This window comes from Engystomops pustulosus, chromosome 7 (genome assembly GCF_040894005.1).
Source record: "Engystomops pustulosus chromosome 7, aEngPut4.maternal, whole genome shotgun sequence".
Taxonomy (NCBI): Eukaryota; Metazoa; Chordata; class Amphibia; order Anura; family Leptodactylidae; genus Engystomops; species Engystomops pustulosus.
In genome coordinates, this window is record NC_092417.1 from 96,400,726 (window position 1) to 96,419,360 (window position 18,635).

The 18,635-nt window shown below is 42.3% G+C and overlaps 1 protein-coding gene across 6 annotated transcripts in view; it reads right to left on the reverse strand.

Moving 5' to 3' along the window:
• PLCG2 (phospholipase C gamma 2) overlaps nucleotides 1–18,635 on the reverse strand; it is a 102,749-nt gene that overhangs the window by 61,124 nt on the left and 22,990 nt on the right. For all 6 annotated transcript variants that reach the window (XM_072117271.1, XM_072117274.1, XM_072117269.1 and 3 more), the window contains exons 3-5: nucleotides 15,232–15,375; nucleotides 14,273–14,366; nucleotides 10,340–10,387 (exon numbers count right to left, since the gene is read on the reverse strand). In XM_072117271.1, coding sequence (XP_071973372.1) covers nucleotides 10,340–10,387; nucleotides 14,273–14,366; nucleotides 15,232–15,375 — 286 coding nt within the window. The remainder of the gene's footprint in view (nucleotides 1–10,339; nucleotides 10,388–14,272; nucleotides 14,367–15,231; nucleotides 15,376–18,635) is intronic.

Consider the following 18,635-nt stretch of genomic DNA (forward strand, 5'->3'; position numbering starts at 1 on the left):
CTCTTAGTGACACACATATCCATCTCAAACACCTAAGTGGGACAATTTATTAGGGGTTTGATTGAATTAGTCTGCTTTTTCTTTTTTTTTTTTTACTTTGTTTTTTAAACTTTAAAGTCATCAGGCACAGAACAAAATCCTGTTGTGTGCTGTCAGTGTAGGCTAGAAACTAGCCATAGCAATAGGATAGCATCGTTTTGTTAAAAAAACAAAAACACAAAAAAAACACCAAAAAAACACAAAAAAATTTTACAGTTTACACTTTAATTTGGAAAATGTTGAACCCGAGGTCTAGGGGTAGAGGACGAGGGCATGGGTGTGGGCGTCCAACTACTGCAGTAGTCAGAGGCCGTGGTCCTGGGCGGGGTGAGACACCACCTGCTGATGAGGGAGCAGGGGGACGCCGCAGACCTACACTCCCTAGGTTCATGTCTCAATTTACTGGGACTCGAGGTAGAGCACTGTTGAGGCCAGAACAGTGTGAACAGGTGATGTCGTGGATTGCGGACAATGCTTCCAGCCATTTGTCCACCAGTCAGTCTTCCACGCAATCCACCCATGTCACCGAAATCAGCGCTCCTCCACCTCAACCTCCTTCCCCCCAGTCTGCCCCCTCCCAGGAAAATTTGGCATTTGAACCGGCAGACTCTGAGGAAGTGTTTTCTGGAACCTTTCCAGAGTTACAAACCACTTGTCCGGTTGCTGCTGAGCTCTTTTCCGATGCCCAGGTTTTCCACCAGTCGCAGTCTGTGGGTGATGATGACATTGTTGACGTAGTGGAAGAAGTGTATAAAGAGGTGTCGGACGATGAGGAGACACGGTTGTCAGACAGTGGTGAAGTTGTTGTCAGGGCAGGAAGTCCGAGGGGGGAGCAGACTGAGGGATCGGAGGATGATGAGGTGACAGACCCAAACTGGGTTGATAGGCCAGGTGAAACAGTGCTTCTGAGACGGAGGCGAGTCCTCGATGAGAACAGGTTGGAAGAGGCAGTGGTGGGGCCAGACGGAGAGGCAGGGCCAGAGCTGGTGCATCAGTGCCAAATGTTTCACGTAGTGAAGCTCCCGTGGCGAGGGCTAGATTTTCGGAAGTCTGGAGGCTCTTTAAAGAAACACCGGATGACCAACGGACTGTGGTGTGCAACCTGTGCCACACCAGGATCAGCAGGTGTTCCACCACTACCAGCTTAACCACCACCAGTATGCGCAGGCATATGAATGCTAAACACCCCACTCAATGGAACCAAGGCCGTTCACCTCCAGCCGGGCACACCACTGCTCCTTCCCCTGTGTCACCTGCTGCCTCTGCTAGTCAGCCCCCTGCCCAGGACCCCGGCCCAAACACCTCCTGTGCGAAAACCACACCTTCGTCTCCACGATCCTCCACAGCATCCACCAATGTCTCCATGCGCAGCGTTCAGCTCTCCATACCCCAGACGCTGGGGCGCAAGAGGAAGTACAGTGCAACCCACCCACACGCCCAGGCCCTCAACATCCACATCTCCAAACTGCTTAGCCTGGAGATGCTGCCCTATAGGCTGGTAGAGACCGAGGCCTTTCACAGCCTCATGGCGCCGGCCGCCCCTCGGTATTCGGTCCCCAGCCGCCACTACTTTTGCCGTCCCAGCCCTGCACCAGCACGTGTCAGACAACATCATCCGTGCCCTGACCAACGCCGTTTCTGACAAGGTCCACCTGACCACGGACACGTGGACGAGTGCTGCCGGGCAGGGCCACTATATGTCGCTGATGGCACATTGGGTTAAATTGGTGGAGGCTGGGACCGAGTCTGACCCTGGGGTTGGTCATATACTGCGGACGCCGAGGATTGCGGGGCCTACCTCTGTCCAGGTCTACTATGCCTCCTCCTCCTCCCACCCCTCCTCCACCTCCTCCTCCGAATTACCATCCGTGGGCATTGCGCCATCAGTCGGTAGCTCTAGGCACAGCAGCAGTGCCGTAGCTAAGCGACAGCAGGCGGTGCTCAAACTGCTGAGCCTAGGCGATAAAAGGCACACCGCCCAAGAGCTATTACAGGGCATCACGGCGCAGACTGATCTGTGGCTGGCACCGCTGAACCTGAAGCCAGGCATGGTTGTGTGTGACAACGGCCGTAACCTGGTGGTGGCTCTGCAACTCGTGATTGCCTGGCTCATGTGTTAAATCTCATAGTTCAGCGGTTCCTCAAGACATACCCCAATCTGTCTGATTTGCTCACAAAGGTGCGCCGCATCTGTGCACATTTCAGGAAGTCCAGCACAGATGCTGCCACTCTCAGGGCAGCGCAACGCCGCCTCCAACTGCCCGATCACCGACTCTTGTGCGACGTGCCCACGAGGTGGAATTCAACATTAAAGGAAACCTACCACTGCCCGCATGATGAAATCTTGCGAGCAGACCACCCGGTAGGCTACTTAATGCTGATGCCGGCACATAGTTTTGTTAGGCTCGGCAAACTTTACTTTAGCTAAAAAAACTATTTTCTTACATATTTAAATTAGCCCTCCGGTGCTACCCTGCGCCATCTTCGGGCTGGCGGTGGCTTCCGATGTTTAATTATTCCTCCTTCAGGTGCCGAGAGCCGTGACGTCACCAAGCTCTCGGCACCTATCGCGCATGCGCAGACACTAAGGGGTAGATTTATCAAGCTGTCTGAAAGTCAGTCACCGGCCGGCGATAGGTGCCAAGAGCTTGGTGACGTCACGGCTTTATTTCCCTTCTTACAGCGCTAGCGGCAGAGGGTGTACTTCTGCGGGACAAGTAGCGAGGGAGAGTAGGAGAGCAGGTAGCTTGTCCAACATTGGCAGGGGTACGCTTTACAGAAAGATGGTGAGGGAGTACGTAGCTGACCATACCATCGTCCTAAATGATCACACACCTCCCTACAACTACTGGGTTTCAAAGCTGGACATGTGGCACGAACTGGCACTGTACGCCTTGGAGGTTCTTGCCTGCCCTGCCGCTAGCGTGTTGTCTGAGAGGGTTTTCAGTGCAGCTGGTGGCATCATCACCGATAAGCGTACACGCCTGTCGACTGACAACGCTGACAGGCTGACGCTTATCAAGATGAATGAAGCCTGGATTTCTCAGGATTTCCATTCTCCACCAGGTGAAAGAAGCTCAACCTGAATAATGTATGCACCCCTCCTTCACAATTTCTTCCTTCTCCTCCTCTTTGTACACTAAAGCAGAGGAAACTTGCTATTTTTTGCCAGGGCCAACTGGCTCTAGGTATAGTACTCTATGTATTTAATTTTTCTGGAGGCCCACCTTCCTGGTCCTCTGTTTTAAACAATTTTTGGGAGAGCCACATACAGGTACTCTATGTATTTAATTTTTCTGGAGGGCCACCCACCCGGTCCTCTGTTTTGAAAACTTTTTTGGACTGCCACATACAGGCACTATCCAAATTTAATTGTCTCCATAGCAGCCTCCACACGTCGTCTTTATAGCTGCCTCCACACGTTGTCTCCATTGCTACTTCCACACATCATCGCCATAGCTGCCTCCCAAAGTCGTCCATATAGCTACCTCGATACATCGTCCCCTTAGCAAACGAGCTGTGTCAGGCAGAATTTTGGGTTGTTTTCATGGCTTCCACATCAAACTTGTTAACTTTGTCGCCACCCTGCTATGTTATCCACAAAATATGCTGGCAAACTTTTATCATTTACCGATATTATTCGGCGCTTCTTGCGCATCTGTTTACATTCCCCTTACCCGCCATAACCAAAACTTATAAGAACAGTACTACACTTGATCTTATCCAAAAGGTTCTTAGTTTGTAGACCCCGCCTGCTTTGAAAATTATACTTTTTTCAAAGGAAACGCTTCTGGCCCCCAGGCCCATTTTGGGTGGGGAGGAGCCGAGAGACAGGGGCTTGGATAGGGGAAAGCTCACCTGGCAGCGGACCGCCAGCTCCATCCCAAGATTAGGCAGCCTCAGAGGCATCCATGCATACTGCCTCTGCTGTTTCCTGTCCATTTCGCCTCCACAGCGTCCACCAATGTCTCCATGCGCAACTTTCAACTGTCTATACCCCAGACGCTGGAGCGCGAGAGGAGCACATCATCCCCTTATCAAACGAGCTGTGTCAGGCAGAATTTTCAGGTGTTTCACCAGATACATAATGGAACTCGGCGCATCTGTCGCCGCCATGCTGGAGACCTGAAGTTTCATTCATAGCAGCGCAATATGGATGCCCCATACTGTCACTCTTAATCATGGAAGTCGTCTCCATGGCTACCTCCACATGTCGTCCCCTTATCAAAAGAGCTGTGTCAGGCTCATTTTTCGGGTGTTTCACCAGATACGTTATGGAACTTGGCCACTATGTCGCCACCATGCTGTGTCATCGACTAATAATACCGTCAACCTTTTGTTCACATAGGAAATCATTTCAGCTCTTCTTGCTCACCTCCTTTGGTTCCTCTCTGCCACCCATTGGTTTGAAGCCTGAGTCCATTTGGGGTATGTCGCCATGCCACTCTCTAGCCTGCCGCCGCTGCCTCTGCATGCCGTCTTCTATAGTGTCGGGGTCAATTATTGGATGTTTTAGATGCTATCTAGCCTCATTTGGTCACTCTGTCATCGCCATGCTGTTGCCCATAATTTTGGCATAATGGTGCGATTAAGCAGCCTCAGAGGCATCCATGCATGCTGCCCCTGCTGTTTCCTGTCCATTTCCATGGTGTTTCCATCATTTTCTGAGGTTTCAAGGTGTTTGTCCAAGCTTCCCTGTGCAGACCCTTGGTCCCCTTGAAAAATGCTCGAGTCTCCCATTGACTTCAATGGGGTTCGTTATTCGAGACGAGCACTCGAGCATCGGGAAAAGTTTGTCTCGAATAACAAGCACCCGAGCATTTTAGTGCTGGCTCATCTCTAGTCCGTATCTATCAGAAAATCATGATGGACATTAAAAATGGCAGATTGAGAGATACACACACATCATGCATTAATTTCCATTTTTATCTGTATAGAGCCAAGAAGTGGAAAAACTGGTCATAGCAGAACTGGCCAAAAATATGAAAACCTACAGTTAGAAATGTCAACCGTAAGTAGCCATTACTGTGTGTACAATGTATGGGGGTAATATTTGTATACCTGGGATGTGTTTGACCTTTCCTTGTGCTTTACCTGTACTTTGTCTTTGAGTATTAAGGTATCGGGCGAGGTCCTCCCTCTATGTTGCCCATATGCCTTAGCAGGGATTATGCAAAGTTTTCATAAAACCCACATATGTGTCAGACACCATAACTTTTTAATACTGTGAGTTCCCATAAAACTTAAGTGCAGAACCTCTTTAAAAAAAAGTTTAAATATCTTTCTCTTAAGGGAAATCTATTCATTCCTGGTTATTGACTAACTCTCAATGTACTGTGATGCATAATCATATTAAAAAAAAGTTTAGTCAAGATTGGCAAACTATTTCATCTGAATTACAATTTGTGTATATCTGTAACCACAGAGCAGCTTTTCAATTTCCTAGCCGTCATGGTTGAGCGTACTGGTGGTATGATTATTTTGGCTGGCAACAATCATTCAACCTAAACAGAATTCACTTGCAGAGCTGTATACATCAGTAGAGTTTACAATCTAATCAGTGGCCGTCGCTGCTGTCAGTTCCAGTAGGAGCTGGAGCTTTATCGGACAGTGCAGGGATATTATTCATGATTAATACAGAATATTATTCTAAGTCATGTTATTGCAAAATGGTGAAACTCTGATTTGTGTGTAACATAATGAACCTGTTACAGTGCGGAGGCCGGCCTCCAGACACTGCACTCTATTTATTTGTAGCTTGTGTTTCACTGGTTGTTTAACCTTTGTTCACCTCTTCTTGTTGAACAGATATGTTTCCTGATCGGGGACTATGTTTCAGTACAAAGATAGCAATCATTTGAGGAATGCGGCAGTTTTTCTTCTTCTATGAAAGGGAAAAGTTACAAGATGCCGGATAGAATATAATAAATCACATGATTATTGACCCATCCCAAGTGACATGCTAGCAACGACTTCTTATACCATGTCTTACAGGAACATCACAACAATCTGTAGCTGATAGTTTTATAGTCTCACTGTTTTTACAGGAAGGAATCCTTGTATATGCTTAAAGTTAACCTCCATTCAATTTCTTTCTTTTATGCAAAATATGTTTGTTTGTTTTTTCATTAAAAGGGTATTACCGTTTCGGCAAATTAATGGTATTGTTTGTATGATGAAAAGTTATACAATGTTCCAATATACTTTCTCTATTAATTTCTCACATTTTTATAGATCTGTACTTGCTGTCCTTCTATAGAAAGCTTCTATGTTTCCTTCTAGTGGAGAGAAATCTGACCATGGTCACACAGGTGCACCGCTCGTTAGTATCATAGAGAGTCATCAGATATGTGTGATATAACGAGTGGTGCACCGGTGTGACTATGGTCATATTTCTGTCCACTGGAAATAAACATAGAGTCTTCCTATAGAAGGACAGCAAGCAGAGATGTAGAAAACAATGCGGAATTGATACAGAAACTACACTCACCGGCCACTTTATTAGGTACACCATGCTAGTAACGGGTTGGACCCCCTTTTGCCTTCAGAACTGCCTCAATTCTTTGTGGCATAGATTCAACAAGGTGCTGGAAGCATTCCTCAGAGATTTGGGTCCATATTGACATGATGGCATCACACAGTTGCCGCAGATTTGTCGGCTGCACATCCATGATGCGAATCTCCCGTTCCACCACATCCCAAAGATGCTCTATTGGATTGAGATCTGGTGACTGTGGAGGCCATTTGAGTACAGTGAACTCATTGTCATGTTCAAGAAAGCAGTCTGAGATGATTCCAGCTTTATGACATGGCGCATTATTCTGCTGAAAGTAGCCATCAGATGTTGGGTACATTGTGGTCATAAAGGGATGGACATGGTCAGCAACAATACTCAGGTAGGCTGTGGCGTTGCAACGATGCTCAATTGGTACGAAGGGGCCCAAAGAGTGCCAAGAAAATATTCCCCACACCATAACACCACCACCACCAGCCTGAACCGTTGATACAAGGCAGGATGGATCCATGCTTTCGTGTTGTTGACGCCAAATTCTGACCCTACCCATCCGAATGTCGCAGCAGAAATCGAGACTCATCAGACCAGGCAACGTTTTTCCAATCTTCTACTGTCCAATTTCGATGAGCTTGTGCAAATTGTAGCCTCAGTGTCCTGTTCTTAGCTGAAAGGAGTGGAACCCGGTGTGGTCTTCTGCTGCTGTAGCCCATCTGCCTCAAAGTTCGACGTACTGTGCGTTCAGAGATGCTCTTCTGCCTACCTTGGTTGTAACGGGTGGCGATTTGAGTCACTGTTGCCTTTCTATCAGCTCGAACCAGTCTGCCCATTTTGGCTTCGACAAGGCATCGGACCTCTGGCATCAACAAGGCATTTCCGCCCACAGAACTGCCGCTCACTGGATGTTTTTTTCTTTTTCGGACCATTCTCTGTAAACCCTAGAGATGGTTGTGCATGAAAATCCCAGTAGATCAGCAGTTTCTGAAATACTCAGACCAGCCCTTCTGGCACCAACAACCATGCCACATTCAAAGGCACTCAAATCACCTTTCTTCCCCATACTGATGCTCGGTTTGAACTGCAGGAGATTGTCTTGACCATGTCTACATGCCTAAATGCACTGAGTTGCTGCCATGTGATTGGCTGATTAGAAATTAAGTGTTAACGAGCAGTTGGACAGGTGTACCTAATAAAGTCGCTGGTGAGTGTATATTGAAATATTGTAGAACATCACACAAACAATAAAATTTATTTTCTGAAATAGCAATATCCTTTAACTCTATTAAACTTCATCCTTTTTCCAATAGAATCCAAGGTTCTCGTCTGTTCTTCTTTATTCCATTCTGCACTGAAAGTAATGGAGGGAAATTATGCACACCTACAGAACCCATATTCTGATGTTCCAGTTTATAATGTGGTCCAATGGTCCACTGAGCTTCTGTTCAAGGGACCATCATTTTTCCAGACTTTGGAATCCTATATGCAGGACATTTTGATAAGTGATTTTTGATGAAATCTGCAACTGAGTCTCCTAATGGAGCTTCTGACCAGATAAGAACATAGCCTTAGAGAATGTGATTAGTCAGCCATCTTGCCTACAATCTGCCTTGACCTTGATCACTTCTATTGTATTCTGATGCCAGCTTTTTACTAACCTACAAACATTAGAAAAAGACAGATGCAGTGGAGGAACTGGTATCCGAAGGGTCAAACTTTAAACTAGTTAAACTAGACCAGGCACATATGGCCATAGGAACTGTAAATACAAAAATTTAGGATAATGCTTCATTTATTACTTTAGATGCAGTGGTGCAAAATAAAAAATGGTTGCAAAGCATTTGTAATCTACATATAAAAGAACATAGAAAGGTAAAGATAAGACAAATTGTGTCTGGAGCATTATAAGTCTATTTATGTTTAGTAAATTTTTATCATGTGACAAATAGACTATTGCTATTGCTCTGTATGCAAAGCAGTATCCAAGAGCAGGCAAAAAGTGTCATTAATGTGGGAAAAGGAACTTTGTTAAATGATTTACATTTACAGTCTGAGAGTAGAATACTTTATCATTATCCACACAGCATGACCCTGAAGATGTGAGACATTACTAATAGTGTCACTAACAATGCACCAACAATGAATACTGTTTCTAATACAGAATACTGTTTTCCTTTAATGGAAACTGATCCTGCAGTAATTCGTCATGGCCACTACACAGTGGATGACACTCTCTGCTTATGGTTCCTTCCACTGTTTAGTAGATACTGCCAGGGGCCCTACAGCTTATTTTGTATTGGGTTGGTACATAATGTTTGAACGAGGGGGAACTGAACTGATTGAAAACAGAGTATTAGATACACATACTTTCGTATATTGGGACACTTTGGATTTCACACTTTCTACACTACTTAAAGGAAATTTGCCATCAAAATGAAGCATGATAAACCAGGGACACTTACTCATAGACCCGGGCACTGTGACAGAGGTAATCTTCTAATATCTATTATCCATGGCCTCCTTCCTTTTAAAATCAACTTCTAAAATTATGCTAATGAGATTGCAGGGTACCCTAACAAACAGACTATAGCTGTTGCTCTGACAGTTTATGCCATCTACAAGATGTTTGTCTTTATTAGTCTTTATCAAATCTCTTTGGGTCATTTGCAAATTTATCTCTGGGTCGATAAATGTCCCAATGCAAAAGAAAGAACACCAACAAGGAACAAAACATTTGCATTCCCCACAGTGGAAAAGCCTGGTATGAATAGTAGTTCCTGATAAAATATCAAAAATAAAATATTGTAATTCTCTGAGAAACTTGATTAAGCTCATTCATGGGCCAAACATGAAAGAAAAGCACATCCTGTACTTCCTGAATAAGCCTCCCTGGTTCACAGTTCCCCAGGACAATGGAAGAAAGTTTGGGTCACATGAGAATGGGCGAAGAATCTCATCTAATATCCTGTCAAACTTTTTGAGAGTTGCTGAGGCAGGTCCTCAAGCAGGCTGCAAGCACATGCTGGGAGTTGTGTTCTCAGAAAAATATGAAAGGTTAGAGACCATTGTGCTAAGCTTTTACTAAAATACTAAATAACATGGGTAGCTATAATAATCAATACTTGTATACAATGTTTTTTCAGCCAGAATGAAACCTGCAGGAAGAGAAGGTTATTGAGATTCTACAGAAAGAATTGACTTCTACACTCATAGAATTAAGTTAATAGGAATGAGGGCAGTGAATTCAATTCAGCAGACGTGACATCATATTGTAAGAGGCTCAAACTATTTCATGCCTCCATACTAAAAGAATGTATGATAAAGGGTCTTAGGTAAATTTTACTCTTAAAACTTAGCTGCATTTACCTTGTAACATAAATAACATAAAGCTTTTTTCTCTGGGTTAATACAAATACAGTAATACCAAATTTGTAGGGTGTTTTTCAAAAGATGGATACTGGGGGTAAAAGAGAAAGCCCCCTCCCTCTAAAGCCCATTATACATCGCAATCCATAGATGACCATAGCGTCTATAAGGGTAAACATCCTGGTATCAGACCCCATTATAACAAGGGCTGTAGCAGGACCCGATGTCTTGCTATCTTCTTCTGAAGATCCATCATAAAAATGAAGTGTCCTCTATCAAAAACTGATACGGCAGTCGTAAAGCAAAAATGTGGTAAAAATATCATCTGGCCATAAGTTTCTAATAGTTTGTTCTTTTATTCTTTTTTATTGTGTAGCACATATTTTCCTCTGACAGAAATGAAACTTATGAAGAATGTCATCTTACCTGTTTCTTCTGCTCTGATCGACAGAGTAGATCTGTTTCCTCAGCCAGCTGAAGAAATAATAAAAAGTCTTAATTTTCTCAGTTTAAGGAATCTAAAACCTAGTTAACATTATTGTAGCAAAGACGCTATGTGTAGGTATATCCTCATTCCAGCATTAGTAAGTGGTAATGTCTTTCCCAGAAGTTTTGGTGCCGGTAAATCCCCCCTTGTCTTTCTAAATTTACCTCTACTACAAGTCAGTGGTTTTAGGTGCAGTTTTCTTAATTTAACAGGTGAAAGATATGGAATGAACAGGTGAATTTGATGTTGAAGGGGAAACCTTTAATTGAATGTGATTTTTCTGTTCAGTTCATAGCATTTACCTGTTAAAATAGGAAACTGCATCTAAAACCACATCAAAACTGATTACCGTGTAATTTTAATTGTAATGTGTGAACCCACCCTGTGTCCATAGTTTATCATGCTGTAGCTAGTGCACAGGAAGAAACTTAAATTCTGAATACTCTGGGAAGGATGCCATGGCACATCCATTTAAAATGTAGAAAATGCATAGCACTGGTAGGCTATTGGTATAGAATCAGTCTACACTTTTAGGAAAAAAACATGGCTAGTGCACAGGTGCTAGGTCCTGGCCCCTCCATGCCCATTAGCTGAGGAGGTGAAGTTTAGGGTGAAGTAATCACAATTCCTTGCATAGCGCCAGGAAATATTATTTCAGGGCTGGTACACCAGAAAACTAGTGTACAAGCCCTGATTAATATCCAACAATGACTTCAAGGTGCCCATAACCTGTGGCTCCAAAACACCATAGAGATTATTGAAGCAGAACGGTCATGCGTGGCCGTCTGCTCCATTACTCTGACGGAGCGACGAGTGGTCCGACGGAGGTACGTGGGACCCCATCGGACCCCCCCCCCCTGTTTTTTTGATCTGCGGGGGTCTCATCACTGGGACTCCCACCGATCAACAATTTAGGCCCTATACTGTGGATTGGCCTAACTTGTGTTCGTGGGAGAACCCCTTTACGGCTGGATTCACATTGTCCATGACGAATCCGTACAGTGTAGGCTCTGCTGCATAGCGAGGAAACAAGAAAACTGTGAATTATATATCAATATTATACACAAAGCTCAGTCCCCAGCAGTGGTGTCGGTCCATGCTGACATAGTCAGAATCCTTCCTACCAGTATACTTAGTTTTTTTTTTTTTTTTTTTTTTTTTTTTTTTTAGAAATGACTTTTCCATTTTTTAGATGTAGTCCTGTAGTGTAGTCCTGTCTGTCTTGCCTGATGAGATAACTGCTGTATAGAAAACTTCTAGAGAAATATCAAGTGTCAACCCTATTATCAAGCCGTTGCCAGAGTGAAAATTACAGGATATAGTACTTATTACATATACATAAATATCATGCAATGTTTGATAAATTTACCACATTGCCAAGTGGTAGACAATGAACTTTTCCAGTGTGTCCCTTGCTTCTTATCAGCTTAGCTGGTATTATTCATATACCCATTTATGCTTATAATTTATAGTTAAAGAGCCATTAAAGTATTTGTCTAGGAATATGCTGGATATACATGTATCCTGCATATTTTGACATACTTGCTCTGTTTAACCCCTTAAGGACGCAGCCTGTTTGCAGGTTAAGGCTCGCAACTTTTTTTTGAAATTTGACCAGTGTCTCTTCCTGTGGTAATAACTTTTGAACACTGTTACTTATCAAAGCGATTCTGAGATTGTTTTTTCCCCACATGTTGTACTTCATTTTAGTGGTAAATTTTGGCTGATAAGTTTTGCGTTTATTTACAAAAAAAAGAAAAAAATGATGAATTTTTAGAAAAATTTGCCATTTTCGAAATTCTAAATCCCCGCGTTTTCAGGCAGATAGATTTACCACCTAAATAACTTGCAGAATAACATTTCCCATTTGTCTACTTTACATTTTCATAATTTTTGAAATGTTTGGATAATTTATTTTGCCGTCACGTGGCCTACAAATCGAATAGCGATTTTCCGTACTTTCGGAATTGACTATTTTGGGGATAAATACTGTTTGAAATCAAATTTTACATATTTAGCAACAAAACCCCCTATATAACCAACCCATTTTCAAATCTGCACCCCACAAACTATCAGAAACAGCATTTACAAAGTTTTGTAAACCCCTTCATAGTAATTGAATCAAAATGGCGGTGAAATTTAGAATGGTCAAATTTTGTCGGTTATACGTTCATTTAGCCCTAAAATTTACACATTTCCAAAAGATAAAAAGAGAAAACTCACCATAAAATTTGTTCTACAATTTCTCCTGAGTGCAGCGACCCCCCACACGTGGCCGTTACTTGTGTTATGGGGGCACAGCGAGGCGCAGAAGGGAAGGAGCACCCTGCAGCTGCCAGGATTTTAGTTTTCTGGTTGCCCCCTTTTGAAGGCTATAAAATTTTCGCTTTTCCGTTATTTGGGCCATGTGACGGCATTTTTTTTGCGGGACGAGATGCTTTTTCCAGTGTTACCATTTTGGGGTTGGTATCACCTATTGTTGAAAATTTTGGAACTTTTTTTGAGGTCATGAGTAGAAAAGCATCAATTCTGTACTGGATTTTTTACTTTTTTTTTTTTCGTGTTCACCGTATATCCTAATAATCCTGTTATCTTTATTCTATGGGTCGATACGATTACGGGGATATCAGACATGAATATTTTTTCTTATGTTTTACTAAATTTGCCAAATAAAACCCTAATGTGGGGAAAAATCTATAATTTTTGCATCGCTGTTTTCCAAGTGGCATAACATTGTTACGTTTTTGGCTACAGAGCTGGTTGATGGCTTGTTTTTTGCGGGACATGTTGTTCTTTGCAACAATATCATTCTGGAGTACATATGTTTTGTTGATCACTTTTTATTGCATTTTTAGTGGGATATAATAGGTAAAAATCATAATTTTTGGCAGGTTTTTGACGTTTTTTTTTTACGGCGTTCATCATATGGGTTCAATAGTTATTTAGTTTTATTCTATGGATTGTTATGGACGTGGTGATACTATATATGTGGGGTTTGTGTTATGATTTAGACTCTTTTGAGCGTTATATGTCTCTTTATATGTTTTGGGGCTTATGGGCATTTTTAGTGATTTATAAAGTAATTTTTTATTGAAAAACATTATTTTGTACATTTTTTACATGATCCACCATGGGATATGAACAAGCAATCATCTGATTGCTTGTTCTTGATAATACTCTGCAATACTAATGTATTGCAGGGTATTATTAGTGCCAGCCTATGCAGATGCATAGGCTGAAACTTTGCCTTTAAGATGACGTCACAGACGCCATCTTAAAGGTAAACCCTCCAGGCTTCTCTGGGGTCCCGATCGGACCCCAGAGGAGCCAAAACCGCGATCGCCCTCCCCCCCCCCGAAAACGGTGCGGGGGGGGGGCGATCGTGGGGTAAAGACCCCCAGAAGGCATGTTAAATGCCGCGGTCGCGTTGACCGCGGCATTTAACGGGTTAAACACCCGCGATCGGAGCCCACTCCGACCGCGGGTGTTAGCCGGGGATGTCAGCGGTAGATTACCGCTGAAATCCCGTGGCTAACGATGCCGGTTCGGCTGCTATGCAGCGCTGAACCGGCATCGTCTCCGCGCAGTAGCTGTACTGCGCTGAGCGCTAATCGTCGGAAGCTGCGCAGTACAGCTACGGCGCGGAGCGCTAAGGGGTTAAATCATGTAAGAAGCCTTCTACTAAATGTACTTATCAATCCTGTAACATTGAAATTCATGTAACTGTAAAAGTTCCAGTAAATTGGGTCCCGATAAAGAAAGCGGTGTATTTGCAATCGCTTTACATATATATCTAGATGTAATCTGGTCAAAGTTGAACCAACATTTTAAACCAATGTACCCCAAGCAACAAATTAAGAATTCCTGTATACCTTTCTATAATAGTTGGTGTTGATGCCAAATTCACTTCTTCAAGTAAAATATTCAAGCCACATCTCCACCTTTCTGCATCTTCCAGAGAGTCAGCTACAAGATAAAATCAGATGAGCGAATCTACAGTATTCAGTATCAGTTCATAGAGTTGCTACGAAACTGCCAATTTTCCATCACCAACAACAAAATCTTTTGAAAAAATTTACAAAGCTTTAATGAATCGAATTTGGCAAGTCTATGATCAAAACATGTTGGTCTATTATCTGGCATAGATTGTTTAAGAACTTACTGGCCCACATTTATTAAAGTGTTTGCACCAGTTTTCTGTCTGACTTTGCACTAAAAAGAATGTGCAAACTGCAGCCCATGTATTTATAAAGTGTCTACACTGTGTCTGACAAGACAAAAAAAATGTGCACCTAACGGGGGGAGTTATTGCTTAGTCGGAGTTTGCTCCTCATTTATTACTGACGAGCAGCACAATTCTGTCTGTGTTACAATTCTGCAGCATAAAAAAATGGTGCACACTTCCAGAGCAGTGCAGGGGCGCCAGATTTGTGAAGACCATTCACCAGTTTTGAATAATCTGGCACACTCTGCATACTCTGCATAATAGTACAGACTGCACTAGTTTTGATAAATGTGGGCCATTCAGTACGCTGCTTTAAAAGCAGAATATTGCCTACAATTTTATGACATACTCACGCAGTAATATGTGGCCACAGGACCCACATCCCCAGCATCTATACTTAGATCACAATAAAAAAAAATCTATGAAAGTCAAGATTGTATGCCTACAAAATGAATTTTGCCATAAAATGATCTGGCACCAACCCTACCAAGTTATATGTTTGGTTAATCACTGCTACCCTGCATTTTTATTGGGCTACATAAATAAAACCTAATTGGTTTATTATTAGGGTTATGGGTCCATTTTGCATTTCATATCATAGATTACCTTCCAGACTTAAGGTGTTTAGCACAAATTGATTCCCATAAAAGATTGTGAAGCAGCAATCCTCCTTCATTCGTGAAGCTTTCCCACGCTCAAAGTCCCTGCAGTTTTTTCCCTGACGGATTTCTTTAATTTCAGACAGATCCACTGTAAAAAGACATTTTTCAAATGAATTATTTTTTTAGGGGTTTCTGTATTTCAGTCTACAGAAGTCAAGCCTGTGCTATTAGCTCCATGTACAAAGCATCATATAGCATCAAGTATTCCTATACTATTATAAGGAAAACCTTTAAAAAATAAATTCTCTCTATTGCATCCCTATTGCATGCTATTGTAGAGGACTGTTCAGGGTGTCATAGCTTTAGGCAATAAGGCTCCTTACACACAAGTGTCCACCTCGAATCACCCTTGCCAGTGTGTGCTGGCTCAAATGTCTGGGCCAAATGCTGAGCAACTGGAGCTGAACTCAGCATATCAGTTCTGTTCTGATTGTCAGAGTTTGGTCCAGACATTCATACCAGCACAAATTGTGAGTGTGATACGAGTTTGTCGCTTCCCACTTGCTAGTGTGAAAGGTGCCTAAAGCAGTGCCTCATGTTGTTTAGAAGGTGAAAATCAAGGTACAAAAGAAGCTGTTGTGTAGATGCCAAGAAGGGTAAGTGACAGTAGTAGTCACAAACAGAGGTTTATTAATGGAAATCTGTTACATACCACGTTTCAGATGAGAGCTCTCTATCAAATGAAAACAGAAACATGTATATTTATCTTGTGTTTACCAACACTTTAAATGCCCAAATTGACTTCAAACAACCTTAGGGGAGAAATTTGCAAGAATAGAACTCATACATAATAAACTTTTCATCAATACAAAGGCAATCATAATCCTGCACATGTAATGAATTCTCTGGGGTATTCCTTGGTGAATGAAAGCTCACGTGGAAATGTTCACTAGGTTTGGAATCGCACACTGCTTTGGTGACACGTATAGCCTGCAGCAGTCAGAAGGTTAGCACTGAGGTGAGCCCCAAGGGTAGAATAGGGTTGCTATATGGTGACAAGTCTAAACTGAGGGACATGTATACTCATCTAGTTATGTAAAAGGTCATGAAAATCAAATTACAAATGAATAAGAGACAATATATCATAATACAAATGTATTAATAACACAGATAGCCTATTGCATACACATTGCCAATAATAGTTTTCTTTTGTTGGGGCACAAATCGTTCACTATGTAACATTTCTGGAAGAATTTCTCAAGCACATAATTTACTAAACTGCTGATTTTCAAAGCATAGTACTGGTACTTCTTGGTCTACAAGCATGGTCTCTAAGCTATACTTACTCTGTTCTCATGCTGTTTGTTAACAGAAAGTCTATGATGATATCCTTGGGAGTGCTTTACTAAGGAACATTGATACTAATTGACCATGTAGGACATTGTTTCTCAAAGTGTCACTGTTGGGGGACATTAGATATCACTCTGGCATTTATGTGAAACAGTGTAACTGTATTCTCTTGTAGGACCAAAAGTATCACAATATATTTATATATAATATTCTCCTGGGATATTGAGTGTGAAAGACCTTCAGTTGTTTTTATGTTAAGTGTCAGTGAAATGTGTTCTTCCTCAAGCACCAGTGTATGACTGTACATGTTATGATGTCAGTGGTATCAGTGGCACCCTGGTAGGGCACATATTCTGACTACATAATGGAAATCATGGAATCACAAAAAGCTGTCCCTAGGTTCTCACAGATCAATAGGTTCATCTGTACTCAATAATACTGTCACATACAATAAGTAATAATGTCTCTGTCCCTTACACTTTACAATGCATGTTTCTTCTTGATAAGACGTTTATGAGAAAGGTGAAGGAAGTGGTTTACACCACATATAATGGACAGGCACTAAGCTCTTCCTGTTTCTTTTAGGACATGGTGTCTCCCACCAGCCTTGAGGAAGTACATAAAATGAATACTTTACAGGCAGCCCAACCCCTGGCCCCCAGTAATGCAGCTACAAGCAATGATTTTCTAACAAGCACAGAGTTAAAAATTACCTTATTTTTAGTCAGCTATGGTGTTGCATAGAACTTTTTGAATGTCATGTAGGAGTTGTTGGAATTTGTAGACTACAGATAGTAGAAGAGGTTTCAGACATGGAGTGCTATACATTATTATCCAAATCCACACAGGGTATGTGTGTAGTGTGTATCCAAGGAGACACATGGGTCAGGATGTGAACTATGGGGGACATTTATCATATGCCACCTCTGGTCTCCTGATGTATCCGATGGACAGTTGCACTGGCATACAATTCTATGCAGACCTGGCATAAAATTGCGCTATTACCAGCAACTGTTCAGAGAATAGCGAGTGCGCAGGGGCAGGAACACCCTCACCCGGATGACTCCACCGATGGTCATTTTTACGCCATTTGGTAAAGGGGGAAAATAATTACAATGTATTGTAATAGTAAATCTGTTCTTATCCTATATTTTTGACAACTTTAAGACTCATTCTGAACAACCTGCAATAACAACTAAATTAAATTGAACTTGTATATATATATTGGACATAATAACAGTATAATCTATTAGTTATCATTTATGGCCTTGTGCTCTCCCTCAGATCATCAGGTTATGTGTGTGTTTGGGTGTGATGGTGCCCAGTACAAATAGAATAAAGTCTTAAGAGCTAGGTCTGCATCATGCAGGGCATGATAGGATAAACTAATGGTCTGAGAAAGTCACACAACCAAAAGCATTAACCAGCCATTGTACAGAGTATCCTATTTTCTAACTAAAGATATTCAATTAGCATTCAGGAATGATAAAATTTCACTTTCCTGTTCATGACTAAAATGGAATGCTAAATAGAGCTCTGGAGAAAACTAGAACAATAAACTCTTTAAAGGGGTTTTCCCATGAAAGAAATTCTCACATTCTATCCCCTAGTGGTGTTAACACAATAATGATCTTTTTAACCCCTTATTTTAGAATGTTACTCAGTGTTATTGCTGTTTTAGCTCCTATCACTCCCTAGGCTGGTCAGTCCAAAATCCTAGGGTGTGGGCGGGGCCTCCATCTAGTTTTGTGGGGTGACAATGTGGTTAGATTATCAGGGTACAGGTGTATATACACTTTCATCTGACTTCTGACATTGTACTAACACACTGACACATAGACAGATCAGAGATGCATGAGATGCATGATGCCTATTACACAGAGGCTGACAGACTTTTACACTGTTACACTGTGAGCACTAGTACATCTCACAGATATGTGCCTGCCTCACTCTTCCTCTGGATCACTTATCTCCTTGTAGTTTGCAGCCTCTCTCTCTGCTCACATTCTCCTGGCAGGAAGTGAGAGTCTCTGAGCTCCAGACTGCAGGGGGTTGGGG